General features: G+C 45.8%; 1 protein-coding gene across 1 annotated transcript; it reads right to left on the reverse strand.

The window, feature by feature from the left end:
• Positions 1 to 3,926: 3,926 nt before the first annotated feature.
• Positions 3,927 to 16,396, reverse strand: LOC308576808 (S-adenosylmethionine synthase-like). The gene is made up of 9 exons (XM_081176784.1): positions 16,219 to 16,396; positions 14,774 to 14,851; positions 12,095 to 12,217; positions 11,030 to 11,142; positions 9,976 to 10,119; positions 7,519 to 7,737; positions 6,535 to 6,717; positions 5,076 to 5,209; positions 3,927 to 4,319 (listed from the first exon to the last, which is right to left on the reverse strand). Exons 1-9 carry the CDS (start codon positions 16,289 to 16,291, stop codon positions 4,217 to 4,219), a joined length of 1,170 nt encoding a protein of 389 aa, XP_081032910.1. The 5' UTR covers positions 16,292 to 16,396; the 3' UTR covers positions 3,927 to 4,216.
• Positions 16,397 to 17,733: the final 1,337 nt, after the last annotated feature.

Below are 17,733 nucleotides of genomic sequence, written 5' to 3' on the forward strand. Positions count from 1 at the left end.
GCGTGCAGCCCTAAGAATAGCTTCGCTGGTTCGGATGAATTGCCCCGTCTATTTCATTTTTCTGGTTCCAGCCGCCAGCTAGATACCCCTGCATGTTCACAAGCAGGACAAAAACGTCATGGCCACATCCCGTATCGGGTATGGGGTATTCTGAGGTACACTGGCACTGAACAAAGGGTATCCATTTGGGTATCATGCCAACAAGGGTTGCCAAACCTATTCTTCTCTATGAATTGTTCTAATTCTTCTAAAAAGCCAGCTAAGCTAGTGCCAGTGACTGCATCTTGTGATTCCAAATTAATATAAAATACCAATAAACTCTAACAGAGCACTTCAGTGATATTTTGTGCTGACGTACCGTGACTGTGGGACACAGGTGGCGCTGTGGGTTAAACCACAGAGCCTAGGACTTGCTGATCAGAAGGTCGGCGGTTCGAATCCCCACGACGGGGTGAGCTCCCGTTGCTCGGTCCCTGCTCCTGTCAACCTAGCAGTTCAAAAGCATGTCAAACTGCAAGTAGATAAATAGGTACCGCTCTGGCGGGAAGGTATACAGCGTTTCTGTGCGTTGCTCTGGTTCGCCAGAAGTGGCTTAGTCATGCTGGCCACATGACCCGGAAGCTGTACACTGGCTCCCTCGGCCTATAAAGCGAGATGAGCACCGCAACCCCAGAGTCAGTCACAACTGGACCTAATGCTCAGGGGTCCCTTTACCTTTACTTTACCTTTACCATGACTGCAGTCCTGATTAAACATTTTGAGTGCAATGTAGTTTGTTTCTTTCCAAAGAGTTACCACTTAACACCCTGCCTTGGGCAATCTTTCAGCCACTTAGATATCTTACTGCAGCAGGCTAAGAGAGATGAGGGGTTGTAGTCTAATTCTAGTAGAGTATATGATTTGCAAGCAAAAGTTATCAGGCCCAGTCCCTGGCACCTGCTGTTAAAAGGATTACATAGTAGGCAATGTAAACAACACTGGACGAGACCCCAAAGACTAAGGGGTCAATCAGACTAAGAAATATGCTGTCAATCAGACTAAGAAATATGGGATTTGAGGGACAAATGATTCAACCTGTTGTAAGGTAGCTTCCTAGGTGAGTTCTTCCACTGCTCCTGGTGCAAGAAAACAGGTTACTGTATAAGACTTGCCCAAATTCCCCTTTGAACAGGGAATAATTTCTTTTGCAAAAGAAAGTCATTTTAGGCATGATCAGAAACCAGAAACCATTTCACCCATAGTTATTAAGCAAAACAAAGACTTCACTCACCTTGAGAAAAGAAATGCATACAAGACTCTTGATACCAGGGTCATGGGTCTGAGGCCCCCATTGGGCAAAAGATTCCTGCATTGCAGGGGGCTGGACTAGATGACCCTCGTGGTCCCTCCCAACTCTACAGTTCTATGATTCTGTGTTCCAAGGCAAACTTTTCTTGGTGTCAGGTGTAAAACAAATAGGGAATCTGTGGCTCCTGAACCCAACCCAAAGAGGACTACTTCGTGTTAGTCCTGCTCTACAACTGTCCCCGTTAGCTGAATCGGAAAAACGATTTGGCTTATCTTTTTAAAATTCCAGACAAAAGACTTCTGCTGCAGAAAAGAAGGAATGCATGGACTGTGTTTGCCCATTCTTCATAAGCCTGTTGATTCGCCTGGAGAACTGGTGGTGAAAGAGTGGGTATAGGTAAATTTTCCTGATTTAACTTGCCCTCCTCCAGCTGCTTTTTCTTTCATGAGTATATACTTCAAACAAGCATCCATACTGCTTTGCCTCATTGTACCGTATTTTTCGCCCCATAAGACGCACCGGCCCATAAGACGCACCTAGATTTTAGGGGGGGAAATGAAGGAAAAAATTTTTATTTCCCCCCCAGGTGCGCTGCGCTACACCAGGAGCTTGGGGCGTGCGGAGCTCAGCGCGCCCCAAGCTTCTGCGTGCCGGCAAGGTCTCCGCTAGCGTGGGAGAGCCAGCGCCTCTCCCAGGGCTAGCGGACCCCTGCGCTAATCCAGAAGCTTGGGGCGTGCTGAGGTCAGCGCGCCCCAAGCTTCTGCATGCCGGCAAGCAGTCCGCTGCCGCCCCAAGCCTTGCGCACCCGGCGGGACCTCCTGCCGGGTGCGGGAGGCTTGGGGCGGCAGCGGGCTGCTTGCCGGCATGCAGAAGCTTGGGGCGCGCTGACCTCAGCACTCCCCAAGCTTCTAGGTGCGCGCAAGCAGTCCGCTGCCGCCCCAAGCCTCCCGCACCCGGCGGGACCTCCTGCCGGGTGCGGGAGGCTTGGGGCGGCAGCGGACTGCTTGCCGGCATGCAGAAGCTTGGGGCGCACTGACCTCAGCACGCCCCAAGCTTCTAGGTGCGCGCAAGCAGTCCGCTGCCGCCCCAAGCCTCCCGCACCCGGCGGGACCTCCTGCCGGGTGCGGGAGGCTTGGGGCGGCAGCGGACTGCTTGCCGGCATGCAGAAGCTTGGGGCGCGCTGACCTCAGCACGCCCCAAGCTTCTAGGTGCGCGCAAGCAGTCCGCTGCCGCCCCAAGCCTTGCGCACCCGGCGGGACCTCCTGCCGGGTGCGGGAGGCTTGGGGCGGCAGCGGACTGCTTGCCGGCATGCAGAAGCTTGGGGCGCGCTGACCTCAGCACGCCCCAAGCTTCTAGGTGCGCGCAAGCAGTCCGCTGCCGCCCCAAGCCTTGCGCACCCGGCGGGACCTCCTGCCGGGTGCGGGAGGCTTGGGGCGGCAGCGGACTGCTTGCCGGCATGCAGAAGCTTGGGGCGCACTGACCTCAGCACGCCCCAAGCTTCTAGGTGCGCGCAAGCAGTCCGCTGCCGCCCCAAGCCTTGCGCACCCTGCCTTCAGGGCGCCCGACGCTCCGAGAAGCAGGCTGCTATCCGCAGCCTAGGCAACCCTGTGGGACCTCCCACAGGGCTGCCTGGGCGGCGGAATTGTTCCCGAAGCGTCGGGCGCTCTGCCTTCAGGGCGCCCGACGCTCCGAGAAGCAGGCTGCTATCCGCCGCCTAGGCAACCCTGTGGGACCTCCCACAGGGCTGCCTGGGCGGCGGAATTGTTCCCGAAGCGTCGGGCGCTCTGCCTTCAGGGCGCCCGACGCTCCGAGAAGCAGGCTGCTATCCGCAGCCTAGGCAACCCTGTGGGACCTCCCACAGGGCTGCCTAGACTGCGGATATCTTCCTGAAGCCTGGAGAGCGAGAGGGGTCGGTGCGCACCGACCCCTCTCGCTCTTCAAGCTTCAGCGAAAGCCTGCATTCGCCCCATAAGACGCACCCAGATTTTCCCTTCATTTTTGGAGGGGAAAAAGTGCGTCTTATGGGGCGAAAAATACGGTACCTACCTACACGGGACGTGGGTGGCTCTGTGGTTTAACCCACAGGACTTGCCAATCAGAAGGTCGGTGGTTTGAATCCCCACAACGGAGTGAGCTCCTGTTGCTCGGTCCCTGCTCCTGCCAACCTAGCAGTTTGAAAGTACGTCAAAGTGCAAGTAGATAAATAGGTACCGCTCCAGCGGGAAGGTAAATGGTGTTTCCGTGCGCTGCTCTGGTTCGCTAGGAGCGGCTTAGTCATGCTGGCCACATGACCAGGAAGCTGTACGCCGGCTCCCTCGGCCAATAAAGCGAGATGAGTGTCACAACCCCAGAGTTGGTCACGACTGGACCTAATGGTCAGGGGTGCCTTTACCTTTACCTTACCTACCTACACACACACACACACACAAACACACATAATTTTATTTTCTTATATTCCTATTCCACCTTTCTTCTGTCATGGAACCCATGTAGTTCCCAGACAGTCGCCCATCCAGACACAAACCACCCCCAGACCTGCTTAGCTTCAGTAAGGTGGTGAACTTTTGTTCTTTCATACTGCAGCCTGGGACCTGTTCTACTTTCAAACCATTACCCTAATAAAAATCAATGAGGCACAGAAAAGTAATGAAGTTATATTTAAAAGCTTATAAAATGACTTATTCGCAGAAACTTCACATTTTATTCCTCCAGACACTTTAGATTTGATTGCCTTCTTTCAAACCTTGCCCCCTTCTTTTTGAGAGTCAACATTTTTTAAAACCATAATCTGGTTTTTCTGAAAAGGGTAAACCCAGATTAAATGCAGGGATTAATACAGGCTGCATTTTGAGGCCAACAATGTTGTGTGGATACTGTGAGTAATTTGTTGTATTCCACAATAAATGCCAATCTGGAAGCAACCCATAACTAGTAAACCAGCTTTTTAGGTTGTTCCCATGTAAATTCTTCTCTTCCAAAATGCCCGTAGCATGCAGTCTGTTGATAAATGGGACTCTTCAAGTTCAGTTCTCTGTAGGCAAAGAAAACATATTTCTGTTACCTCACAAGACTAGCAGAGAAATCCTAAGTGGCTTCAGAGCCACCACACTTCACACGAGGCTACTCAGAAGTAAGGGGAACAGTGTGAAAGCACCTGCTCAGATCAGGGCCTGTCTGAGAGCTAGGAATGGGTGGAACCCCCAGCTTCTATGTAAGCTCTGTCTAAACTGTTTCATTGCTGAAGCTTCAGATGTCCTGATTGGGATGGGATGGGATGAATGAAGGCAGACAACGCCACATCTTGAATGGGTCAAGTAGGTTTTTTTTTACTTTTAACCTTCTTCCTTAAGGGTTTTTCAGATGGCGAGCTCTTTTACCTTTTCCTCACATATGACTAGAATAAACAGAAGGGAGTTCCGTTCCATTCAGATAAATGGACTGGATGATGGTAGTAGGGACAAACGCTCCATCATTTCAGACCATTTTATTCCAACCATCTGAGATAAGAATGGAACTTAGGTTCTCTAGAAGGTTTTCCTGATTAGTTTAGAGCTCTTAGGGGTCCTCTCTTCTAAGTTGGGCTGAGCCCACCAGGTGTAGCACGGGACTAACAAACGCTATCTAAAGAGTCCCCAAGCAAACTCTTGTGGCGGGTTGAATCCTGACCTCTCTTCAAAGTGAGAAATCCACTGGGTGTACTCTCAAGGCGAGGACACGTTCTTGGTCTCTCATCTGAAGGGAAAACTTTACCGTAGGCACCCAAAGATCCATTTTTAAAAGGACAAACCTTATGATTGGCCCAAGGCGAAGGTCAAAGTTCTTCTGAATGATATCCAGCAGCTCATCTTCTGATCTGTCCGAAGTACCGTAATGAAACACCGAGATGGCCAGTGGGTGACTCAATCCAATCGCGTAAGACAGCTGAAGGATATAGAAGTTCGCTGTAGCTGAAGAGTATTTGAGTTCATATGAACTGATAGCATTACAGCTTGGGATCTGTTCCTGGTTACTTTATCAGTGGATACCTGAACCAGGGTTGCCCTTGTCTAAGTCCAACACTTTCTCTCAACCACACCACACTGACTCTTTTTAAACCACTTTGGATGCACGTGTGAAGCATCTCTCCAAGTTTCATTCAGAAAAGGGACCCCTTAATAATTAGAGGATTTGAGGAAACACTGGTATAATCTGTGCTATCCATAGTACCAACATGAGGCACAGCAGTTATGTACTTAGGAACCCACACCCCCATAAAATTAATACATTTTATGAATGCAATTAACCCCTATTGTTTATCACACAGTTGAAAAAATGTCCACAATAAACGCAGCATTTGTAACATCACAATGGTTCCCATTGACTAAGGATGCTGCCTGGAAGATAACCTTGATTCGCAAATAGAAAATCAGTAACAGCTATAGGAAAATCCAAGGGGAGGAAAGCTGCAAACAGAGTTCTTCGAATGTTTCAAGCCAACTCTGTCAAGGGAAAGATTTGGTGCTACTCAATAAAGACAGCCTAGGACAGTTTTTCACTATCTCCTCTAACGAGACTTAGGCTGTGCACACATTGCTGGCTTAAAACAGCATTAGGTCATGCTTTTTCTCAGATCAAATTTGGTTTTGGGAACAACAGATCAGAAAAGCAGCACTTAGTAAGAAACAACAGGATAGATATGAATGGCTGTACCAGGTGGCGCTGTGGGTTAAACCACAGCCTAGGGCTTGCCAATCAGAAGGTCGGCAGTTCAAATCTCCGCGACAGGGTGAGTGCCCGTTGCTCGGTCCCTGCTCCTGCCAACCTAGCAGTTTGAAAGCACGTCAAAGTGCAAGTAGATAAATAGGTACCGCTCTGGCAGGAAGGTAAATGGCGTTTCCGTGCGCTGCTTCGCCACAAGCGGCTTAGTCATGCTGGCCACATGACCCGGAAGCTGTACACCGGCTCCCTCAGCCAATAAAGTGAGATGAGCGCCGCAACCCCAGAGTCGGCCACGACTGGATCTAATGGTCAGGGGTCCCTTTAACTTTACCTTTTACCGCTTCCCAAACGACTGGTGAGAGCTCATTGGATGCAGAGTAAAAGGCAGTGTGTACACCACCTAAGGTTACCCGCGGTGCAGAGTTGTCCCAAGCAGTTTTTAATCACGCAGAACTCAGCATAAAGGCTTTCCTCCAAACATACTGGGTTTCATCTCTGTTGTGCAATTCCCCCACATTTGGTCCAAGGCTCCACTGGCCCCCTCTTACCTGCACCAATACTCTCCTGCAAAGGCCTGCTTTCACCAGGGACTTTGCCACCCAGCGAGCTGCATAGGCTCCTGAACGATCAACTTTGGAGGGATCTTTCCCCGAAAAAGCACCCCCTCCATGAGCACCCCAGCCTCCATAGGTATCCACAATGATCTTTCTGCCAGTCAGGCCAGCATCAGCCTGAAAAGAAAAGAAATACATTTTTTAAATACTGTATTTTTCGCTCTATAAGATGCACCAGACCATAAGACGCACCTAGTTTTTGGAGGAGGAAAACAAAAAAATATATATATTCTGAATCCCTCTTGCTGTTCTGGCTTCTGGGAGAGCTGCGCAGCCTGCATTCGCTCCATAAGACACACACACATTTCCCCTTACTTTTCACGAGGGAAAAAGTGAGTCTTATAGAGCAGTAATACAGTAAATAAAAAAAATCACCAGGATGTTTACTTTGCTAACAATGAGTGTCAAATTCATCTCTCAAGATCATAACCGCTTCAATATGTCATTGCAGTGTAAAAAGCCTGGCACCGGGATTGCAATCCCATGCCCACTTATCTAGGTGTAAACATAAATCAACAGGGCACACTTTTGAGGAGGCATGTATAGGATTCCACTACAACAGTGGTATCACACGCGCACAAACTGTTTGGAGCACAAATGTCTTTTTTAAGCAGCCTCAGGTTAAAGGGAAACTACAGACAAGGGTAGAAATTTAAGATTTAAATCAAGCAATAGCCTAGTAACCTTGCGGTACTTTATTTGTTGCATTGGGGTTGTGTTCTATCTCATTTACTAGCTTTGGCAAATGTCCCCCCCCCCCCGCAGATTGACATTTGTTCTGATTCAGCAGCAAACGGCAGTTTCCCCATAGAAAGAGGCAGGGCAAATGAAAAGCCAATCAGATTCATGCTTTCTCTCTCTCTCTCTCTCTCTCTCATTATTGTATATCTAGAGGTTTGGAGGTTAAGGGTACAATACCTTAGGACCACCTGCTAGAAAGGCTTTACTCGGCAGGAGGTGATAGACTGTGTTTTCATCCAGGTATTTTGCTGGAACCACTTCTTTCACAACTTTGTCCATCAGCTCTTTCTGTATTTTCTGCAATGGCACCCCAGGAGCGTGTTGTACAGAAATGACCAAGGTGTGCACTCGGATTGGCTCCAGCGCACCGCCGACTTCTCGGTATTCCATCGTGACCTACAAGATTGGCCGTAGGTTTAAACAGTTATATTTTTTGCTTCCGCCACTTTATACAACTCTGCTGAACAAGCCTGAGCTACTGTTTTGTTTTTCATCTATCTTCCGCTATCTTATGTTGCATTATTTTATTGCATCCTGATCCTAAAAAGTAAGTTCCACCGAACTCCCAATAGAACCTTTCTATTAGTCACAGACACAAGATCTACCCACTTTGGAAGAATGTCAGATGAAGCTGATTGACTGTATGGGACTGGCAGAAATGACTGCTAGAATCCGTGACCAGGGAGAAGAGTCGGCAGAAGAAGACTGGAAAAAATTTAAGGACTATTTACAAAAATATTGTAAAATTAAGGAATGTTGAATGATGTTGGATTGAAATTAAGTGGTTTCAGGCTGTAATTATGATAAAATGACTTTCTTTTTGTAAGCAAGAATTTAAAGCTATAACAATTTAAGATGTTGAGATAAGGATTTGCTGTATAAACAATTTAAACTGGGTATACAAGAAGGGGAGGTATGAGGAGGTCGGGGAAATAAGTTATGAGAAAATAAGTTATGAAATTTATGTGTTTTTAATATTTTTATGTTTGTTTTTTCTTTTTGTTTGCAAAAAATTGGAAACTTTAATAAATATCTTTTTTTTTTTAAAAAAAGAACCTTTCTATTAGTCACTTTAATTTTCTTTTTACTGCAATGCAGACATGAATCGGTATAGACAATAAGAAAATAATAAGAGTGTCTGGATCCAGCCAATGACCCATCTGCTCCAGCATCCTGTTCTCACAGTCGCTAACCAAATTCCTGCAAGCAGGATCTGAGGACCAAGAGCACTCTCCCATCCTGTAGTTTCCAGAAACTGATATTCAGTAAAATACTGCTTTCAGCAGTGAAGGAAGAACACAGCCTTCAAGGTCAGTAGCCACCGACTACTTGGAATATTGTGCAGAGAATGCTATCCTGGTACAGTGGTACCTTGCAAGACGAATGCCTCGCAAGACGGAAAACTCGCAAAACGAAAGGGTTTTTGGTTTTTAGAGTTGCTTCGCAAGACGATTTTCCCTATGGGCTTGCTTCGCAAGACGGAAACGTCTTGCAAGTTTGTTTCCTTTTTCTTAAAACCGTTAATACAGTTGCGACTTGACTTCGAGTGTGGTAGCCTTTTTTGAGGTTTTTGAAGACTTTGGTATTTGTGAAGCTTTTCCAAAACTTTTCCGAAACCGTGCTTCGCAAGACGAAAAAACTCGTGGAACGAATTAATTTCGTCTTGCGAGGCACCACTGTATATCAAGAAAGATTCATCCACCTGCTGCTAACCAGCTAGCAAAGGGGATGCAGGTGGCGCTGTGGTCTAAACCACTGAGCCTCTTGGGCTCTCCGATTGGAAGGCCAGCGGTTTGAATCCCCAGGATGCAATGAGCTCCCATTTCTCTTTCCCAGCTCCTGCCAACCTAGCAGTTCGAAAGCATACCAGTGCAAGTAGATAAATAGGTACCGCTGTGGCGGGAAGGTAAACGGCGTTTCCGTGCGCTCTGGTTTCTGTTCCATTGCACCAGAAGCGGTTTAGTCATGCTGGCCACACAACCCGGAAAGCTGTTGGTGGACAAACGCCGGCTTCCCTGGCCTGAAAGCAAGATGAGCGTTGCAACCCCATAGTTGCCTTTGACTGGAATTAACTGTCCAAGGGTACTTTACTTTTACCTTTACCTAACCAGCTAGCTTACTACCGTAGTAGTCAGGATTGATGGACTGTGGAAGCTAAAGGATAAGCAATGTTTATTAAACCCAATCTACAGGTAGGATATCGGATCAGCATTCTATCCTGCAGAAAAGAAAGCAGAGGTCACACAGATCACTGTGACTTTAGCTGGGACACAGGAAGTTGCCTTGGCCGCTTTGAGAACAGGATGCTGAAGTGGAGAATGGACCTCTGGCCTGACCCAGCAGGGCTTGATTTATGTTCATAGGGTATGATTCAAACAGACAAACAGTTTGTTGGGTGAAGCTGTAGAGCCCAGCAGAAGCTTGATACCACTTGGCTCTGCCAGTTGTCTACACTAGGCCAGGGATGAACTGTATCCATATGTTGATTGTTTACAATATTCTAGCTTCAACATAGCTTTGACCATGTTCACATGAGCCTTCAAATGGATAATTTCAATGGGACATAAGCATGTCTCACTTATTTCAGACTTCAGCTCTGCTCATTATTTTTGACAGTCCTTGGTATATACCAACCTGTGTTTTCCCATCGGGTCGAAGCCAGGGCAGAACTCCATTTCTCTCCAGGGATTTAATCTTCCCGTTAAGTTTATGCGCAAGAAGGATAGTTAGGGGCATGCACTCCTCAGTTTCATCAGTGGCGTAACCAAACATCAAGCCCTGCGTTAGAAATCACATGGCTATATTTACCATAAGCATATTGGCTTCTTCTACAGCTTCGAGTGCAGATCGGCAATACAGTGGTACCTCGGGTTAAGTACTTAATTCGTTCTGGAGGTCCGTTCTTAACCTGAAACTGTTCTTAATCTGAAGCACCACTTTAGCTAATGGGGCCTCCTGCTGCCGCCGTGCTGCCGGAGCATGATTTCTGTTCTTATCCTGAAGCAAAGTTCTTAACCTGAAGCACTATTTCTGTGTTAGCGGAGTCTGTAACCTGAAGCCTATGTAACCTGAGGTACCACTGTACAGTCATACCTCTTGTTACGTTTGCTTCATGTTACGTTTTTTCAGGTTGCGTCCTGCGGCGACTTGGAGGTACCGGAGAGGATTACTTCCGGGTTTCGCCGCTCGCGCATGCGCAGATGCACAAAATGACATCATGCGCAGAAGCGGCGAATCACGGACCTGTGCGTGCACAGACACAGGTTGCTTTCCTTTCATGTTGTGAATGGGCCTCTGGGACAGATCCCGTTCGCAACCAGAGGTACCACTGTAAAGCAACACATGCAGAGGTAGAAGTGAGGCAGCTAACCTCTTCCCCTTCTTTCCCTCTAAAATTGAACTACAATTTCCAAGAGACAGCTACAATTCCCAGAGTGCTGAAGAATCAATCGCCCTTCCAGGGAACTCTGGAAATTTGAGGTCAGTGAGGAGGATAGAGGGTTCTCTTAACAACTTTCAGCACTCTTAAGAAAAGACAGTTCCCAGGATATTCTGGGGGAAGCAATGACTACTTAAAGTAGTATGATACTGCCTTAAATGTACAACGCAGATGGGGTCACAGACAGAAAATGTAGGGGCCTGAAGTGCTTCATAGAAGAGGGTGGGAACCCAAACAGAAGCATGTTACCTGGTCTCCAGCTCCAATATCATCCCCAGTCTTCCCCTCGGTGATGGCTTGTTTGATCTCATGGCACTGCTGCTCCAGGGCTACCAGCACAGTGCAAGTCTTGTAATCCAACCCTGTGAAGTGAATAGCAAGCCACAATAATGGGCAACTGGCTTGGATGCAGAGGCCTGGTTGGCACATCACACCAGTGCTTGGAATGAATTAATTCAACTTAACTAATCACTGAATTAATTCCAAAAATCTCTGAATGACACCTGCAAGTAGTTCGTATGATTTCCAGGTGGACTGAACATTAAATTCCTTTTGTGGTGGAGTTTTGCATGGTTTTCAACTCAATTTTAATTCTAATTCAGCATCTCTGTATCTTTTACATCTGGATTTCATTACACTTAACTCAATGTTTGATGGTGGCCAATGCATTTACCATTTTCACCTAAACATCATAATTGCTGGGAAAATAAATAAAACTCACTGAGTCATAGGAGGAGCAATTGTTGCAATCAGTCTCCTTTTAACCATTTAGACACATTGTACTGCACAGGCTGTCACTAATTTTGAGTGGGATTCAATCACATTCCAATATATTCAGGTTGTGTAATTTAAATTGATGGTGAGGTCTTGCGCAATAAACCTGCTACCGTAAAATATCTGTTTTTTGCAAAAAACAGAAAGGGAAACGATGACTAAATGCACTGGAAACTGTGGGCTAACACTTGTTTCGACACAACATCGTTGAATCTTCCCAGAAACAATTCAGAACGAATGCTCATTAAATAGCCAGGGGATGATGGGAGTTGTAGTCCCAAACATTTGGGGGCGAGGCGGAGTTTGCCTATGCCTGTTCCAAAGAGACGGTGCTCCTTATAACATGTAGAAGCTGCTTCAAACTTCTCATTTCACACAACATCTTTCACAGCAGTTAGTGAAGCTTGTTAAGTGAGTAGATTCTAGGTAAAATAACATAATAGTCACCAAGAGGCTCTGATGAGCACCTACTTGTTTCCTCTTAAACAGAATCCATACTTGGTCTATCTCCAGTGGCTTATTCAAGTTACCACAACCCACCTTTGGAAGAGTCATCATAACCAATCTTCTGGAGGGTGTCTCTCACTACTTGCTGGTAATCAATGATAGCTTTGGAGGTAATTTCACCACATAGCAAGATCATCCCAGTTTTGGCCACACATTCTGCAGAAACATAATTCAAGAAAGCTAGTTATATAGTGGGATAGATAGATAGATGATAGATAGATAGATAGATAGATAGATAGATAGATAGATAGATAGATGATAGATAGATACACACACACACCAAATATTTATTTTCCCCAATATAGACAGTGTGCACTTATGTCCCTGCTTGTATCTTTAAGGCATCCAGTTAAGGCCTTGTCCTGGATACCTGAAATTAGGCACATATCCACTCAGAGCAGGGCCTTGTCCAAATGGAACATTCTCCTTTGTAATGGTGACAACTTGCAAGTAAAGACCTTTCCATTTTGGGGGGGCATTTGCATTTTGAAGGGCATAGGTTCTGCAAATTTTAATTGGTTCGATAATTAAACAGTTTAGGCTGCCCTTCTAATCTCATAAGGCTGTCATGCGTCTTGATTTCCTGGACATTAATGGGATTTCAAAGGTGGAACATTATGTGACATGTTCCCTGACAAAAAGTTGTTTTCAGGAAGAGAATAACTTAGGAAGAAATTGGCAAGGGCTGGTTTTCACTCAGCATGCATGGAAGGGAACTATAAACAGTGACTCTGTACCTGAACTGCTGCCTTAATAACCATTTATCATAATAATCAAAGTCCAAGGGGTTATAACGGCTCTTAAGAAGCTCTTTGTAAGCAGTCCTCTGTGATCCTTGCCCATCTGGCTCCAAGCCAATTAATAATCAATAGCTAATAGTCTGTGGTCAATATTGCCTGCCATGTTTTGATATGCCCCCTTGGCTGTAAGTTTCCAGCCCTTGTAAATGATACTGACACACTTCTACATGAAATTGAAGGGTGTAGGTTCTGCTGTTATTACTAGTCCTGCAAATTTTAATTGGTTCAATAATTAAACAGTTTAGGCGGCACTTCTAATCTCATAGGGCTGTCATGCGTCCTGATTTCCCTGGACATTAACAGGATTTCAAAGGTTGAATTGATGCCCGGGGGGAATTTCCGAAAGGCAGCATTAAAAGAAAAAATTCTCAAGAACTCCAGAGTCTTCAACAATTTGTGTGGGGTCCTTTTTTTACTTTTTGAAATATGGCAACCCTATAATCCCAGTGTCGAAGGAGTATGTCCCACTGAATTTACTTCTGAGCAGGCATGGTTCAGATTGCACTGTAAAGCTATAATTCTATATCCCCTTACCCAGGAGCAGGGCTATTTTGTCAGCCAAAACTTGCCAGAGCTCAGTTCTAGCACCTCTCAAGTGGGCGCCATTGCCATTTGAAGAGAATGAGGACGGTGTTCACTGTGAGTTCTGGCACCTCTTTTTCGAGAAAAACAGCACTGCCCAGGAGTATACAATTTTGTTTTTGTTTTAATGGATGTGTATAAAGGTAAAGGGACCCCTGACCATTAGGTCCAGTCGTGGCGGACTCTGGGGTTGTGGCGTTCATCTCGCTGTATAGGCCGAGGGAGCCAGCGTACAGCTTCCAGGTCATGTGGCCAGCAGGACTAAGCTGCTTCTGACGAACCAGAGCAGCGCACGGAAACGCCGTTTACCTTCCCACCGGAGTGGTACCTATTTATCTACTTGCACTTTGACGTGCTTTCGAACTGCTAGGTTGGCAGGAGCAGGGACAGAGCAACGGGAGCTCACCCCATTGCGGGGATCGAACCGCCGACCTTCTGATCGGCAAGTCCTAGGCTCTGTGGTTTAACCCACAGTGCCACCCGCGTCCCTTAATGGATGTGTATAGAATTGTGCTATCAAGCTGTTGTTTGCCAATTGGTAAAATAATTTCAGCATTAGCCCTTTTGTTGTGTACTGTCTCCAACACCTAATTCCTAGTAGCATGGAGGCCTTAGCTTTAAGGTCCTGCTCTCCACTGTGGAATCTTTGTCTAGAATTTAGCCGACACTGGGCTTGAAATGTTTAAATTATGATGACTCTTTGCAACCACTTGGGATACAATTACAACACAGGGGGAACACCTCTTTGCTACTCCCCCCCCCCCTTTATAATTAAACTAGGCAGAAAATGCGCTATAGTTCTGGGTACTGTTGAATAGCTTAGGCTCTAGAATGAAGCTTGCACAAATGGACACACATATAATAGTGGTAGTCTGCTGTACAGAAGTGAGGAGTCTTGCTGATGTTCTCCATATTCAGTTTCTTCCCCCTGCCTTATTGTCTAAAAAATAAAGTATAAGCATTTTGGCTGTTCACCTACTAAAAGAGTCAGAAAAATAGATGTTACGGGGGTTCAAAATAGTGCAGAAATGGACAGAGGAGTTGTGCTGACACAGGAAGTGGCCAATACATGCCAATAATAGTTGCCCAGCTGCAGTACACCAGGTGCTTCAAGCTGCAATGGATGCATCACCTTGAGAGGGGGAAAGGGAATATTTATTTCCCCAGAAATAAAGCTTATCGTTGGAGAAAGGCCATTTCTTCCTCAGTAATGAACACCTGCATTTTTACTGCACGCTTAAAAAAAAAAAAAAAACCCTGCAAAGGTGTAACGAAACACAAAACACAAACCCTCTGTAATTTGCTCTGCTAGGCCATAGATGAGACTTACCACAAGCAACCTTAGCATCTGGATCAACCTTAATATGAGCATCAAGAACAGCATCACTGATCTGGTCACACAGTTTATCTACACGGGTGGAAAGGAAAAAAACAAAAATAAGCCAGGTTTCTATAATTCATTTAGTTGTCAACTGCCTAAGAACAGGCTACCTAGGCTGCACTAGTTGGCCTGGAAGCCAATCCAGGTGGAATCTATGCACATATAAAAAATGTTCTGAAAATGCTTTTTTTGTATATATAAAAAAGCATTTTAAAAAACACATTGAATTTTCCATAAGGCTCACCATTGCCACCTAGTATCACATTGTATACTGCACTTAAAACACACTTAAAATGTTTTATTTGCAGCTGTATAGCTGAGTCGCCATTGTGTTGTTGTTGTTGTTGTTGTTGTTGTTGTTGTTGTTGTTGTTGTTATTTAAAAGCAACATTTTTTCTGAGCTTTTCAGAGGTCACAATACCCTCCACAAGTACATCAAACATCCACCTGGGTTTGCTAGAAAGCAGTTAAATAAAGAAACCACTGGGATGACATTTGAGAACGTACATACCTCAGTGGTAGAGCACTTGCTTTGCATGCATAATGCTTCAGGTTCAATCCCCACCATCTCCAGGTAGGTTGGGACAGACCTGTGCCTGAAATCCGGGGGGGGGGGGGGAGTTGCTGCCAGTCAGTGTAGACAACACTGTGCTAGATGGACCAATTGTCTGACTCAGTACAGTCATACCTTGGATCCCAAACGCCTTGCGAGTCTAAAGTTTTGGCTTCAGAACACCTCAAACCCAGAAGTGAGTGTTCCAGTTTGCGAACCTTCCTTGGAACCCAAACGTCTGACGTGGCTTATGCGGCTTCCGATTGGCTACAGGAGCTTCCTGCAGCCAATTGGAAGCCGCACCTTGGTTCCTGAACGTTTTGGAAGTCGAACGGACTTCTGGAACGGATTCTGTTCAACTTCCAAGGTACCACTGTATAGGGCAGCTTCTGGTGTTTTCCTGAGATCAGGCATTCGCCGGTTTGCTGAGTTGACTGTTAGAGCATTATGCATCCAGTTATTTCAGGCTCTCTTGTAAATAATTGAAAAAAGCACTTTTAAAGCATAGTTGTCAACGTTTCCCTTTTTTAAAGGGAAATTCCCTTATTCCGAATAGGATCCTCTCAAGAAAAGGGAAAAGTTGACAGCTATGCTTATAAAGAGTTCAAAGCAAGACCGTACCCATCACTGAGCAAACATAACAAGCACTAAACCTGCTGTATTAAGACCAGTGAAAGCCACCTGAGCCGTCAGGTGGGGATGGAGCAAGAATTGAAAAAATTCATGGTTGGAAGCTTACTCTCTTCCATTCCTTCGGAAATTGGAGGCCTCAGAAGAGGCTATTAGAAAGTTACATTTTGCATTCACCAAACTGCTGGACAGGAAAGCCACATTCACTCACCTGAATGTCCCTCAGCAACAGACTCAGACGTGAAGAGGAATCTCTTCTCTTTCAGGGCGACGTTATGTGACATGTTCCCTGACAAAAAGTTGTTTTCAGGAAGAGAATAACTTAGGAAGAAATTGGCAAGGGCTGGTTTTCACTTAGCACACATGGAAGGGAACTATAAAGAGTGTACCTGAGCTGCTGCCTTAATAACCATTTATCATAATGATCAAAGTCCAAAGGGTTATAACTGCTCTTAAGAAGCTCTTTGTAAGCAGTCCTCTGTGATCCTTGCCCATCTGGCTCCAAGCCAATTAATAATCAATATCAAATTGCAAACATGTGCTGGATTATGGAGAAAGCTTGAGAGTTCCAGAAGGACATCTACTTCTGCTTCATTGACTATGCAAAAGCTTTTGACTGTGTCGACCACAGCAAACTATGGCAAGTTCTTAAAGAAATAGGAGTGCCTGATCACCTCATCTGTCTCCTGAGAAATCTCTATGTGGGACAAGAAGCTACAGTTAGAACTGGATATGGAACAACTGATTGGTTCAAAATTGGGAAAGGAGTACGACAAGGCTGTATATTGTCTCCCTGCTTATTTAACTTATATACAGAATTCATCATGCGAAAGGCTGGGCTGAATGAATCCCTAGCCGGAATTAAGATTGCCGGAAGAAATATCAACAACCTCAGATATGCAGATGACACAACCTGGATGGCAGAAAGTGAGGAGGAATTAAAGAACCTTTTAATGAGGGTGAAAGAGGAGAGCGCAAAATATGATCTGAAGCTCAACATCAAAAAAACGAAGATCATGGTCACTGGGACCATCACCTCCTGGCAAATAGAAGGGGAAGAAATGGAGGCAGTGAGAGATTTTACTTTCTTGGGCTCCATGATCACTGCAGATAGTGACAGCAGCCACGAAGTTAAAAGATGCCTGCTTCTTGGGAGAAAAGCAATGACAAACCTAGACAGCATCTTAAAAAGCAGAGACATCACCTTGCCAACAAAGGTCTGTATAGTTAAAGCTATGGTTTTCCCAGTAGTGATGTATGGAAGTGAGAACTGGACCATAAAGAAGGCTGATCGCCGAAGAATTGATGCTTTTGAATTATGGTGCTGGAGGAAACTCTTGAGAGTCCCATGGACTGCAAGAAGATCAAACCTCTCCATTCTGAAGGAAATCAGCACTGAGTGCTCACTGGAAGGACAGATCGTGAAGCTGAGGCTTCAATACTTTAGCCACCTCATGAGAAGAGAAGACTACCTGGAAAAGACCCTGATGTTGGGAAAGATGGAGGGCACAAGGAGAAGGGGACGACAGAGGATGAGATGGTTGGAAAGTGTTCTTGAAGCTACCAGCATGAGTTTGGCCAAACTGCGGGAGGCAGTGGAAGTGCCTGGCGTGCTTTACCTTTAAGCAACAAGTGAGAGCTGCCTTGAGGTGCAAGATGACTGCTTTGGAAAACTGGGCCAAAATTAAGAAAATGAATTTCAATAGGGACAAATGCAAGGTTGTAC

This window comes from Podarcis bocagei (assembly GCF_964188305.1).
Source record: "Podarcis bocagei genome assembly, chromosome: 17".
Lineage (NCBI taxonomy): Eukaryota > Metazoa > Chordata > Lepidosauria > Squamata > Lacertidae > Podarcis > Podarcis bocagei.

Excerpts from the sequence above, each read along its gene's own strand:
- LOC308576808 (XM_081176784.1), bottom strand. The coding sequence starts at position 16,291 with ATGTCACATAACGTCGCCCTGAAAGAGAAGAGATTCCTCTTCACGTCT. Across the intron at positions 10,120-11,029 it reads ATATTGGAGCTGGAGACCAG|GGCTTGATGTTTGGTTACGC; the intron begins GTAACATGCTTC and ends TTTCTAACGCAG. Across the intron at positions 5,210-6,534 it reads GCAGGAGAGTATTGGTGCAG|CTGTCTTACGCGATTGGATT; the intron begins GTAAGAGGGGGC and ends TATATCCTTCAG.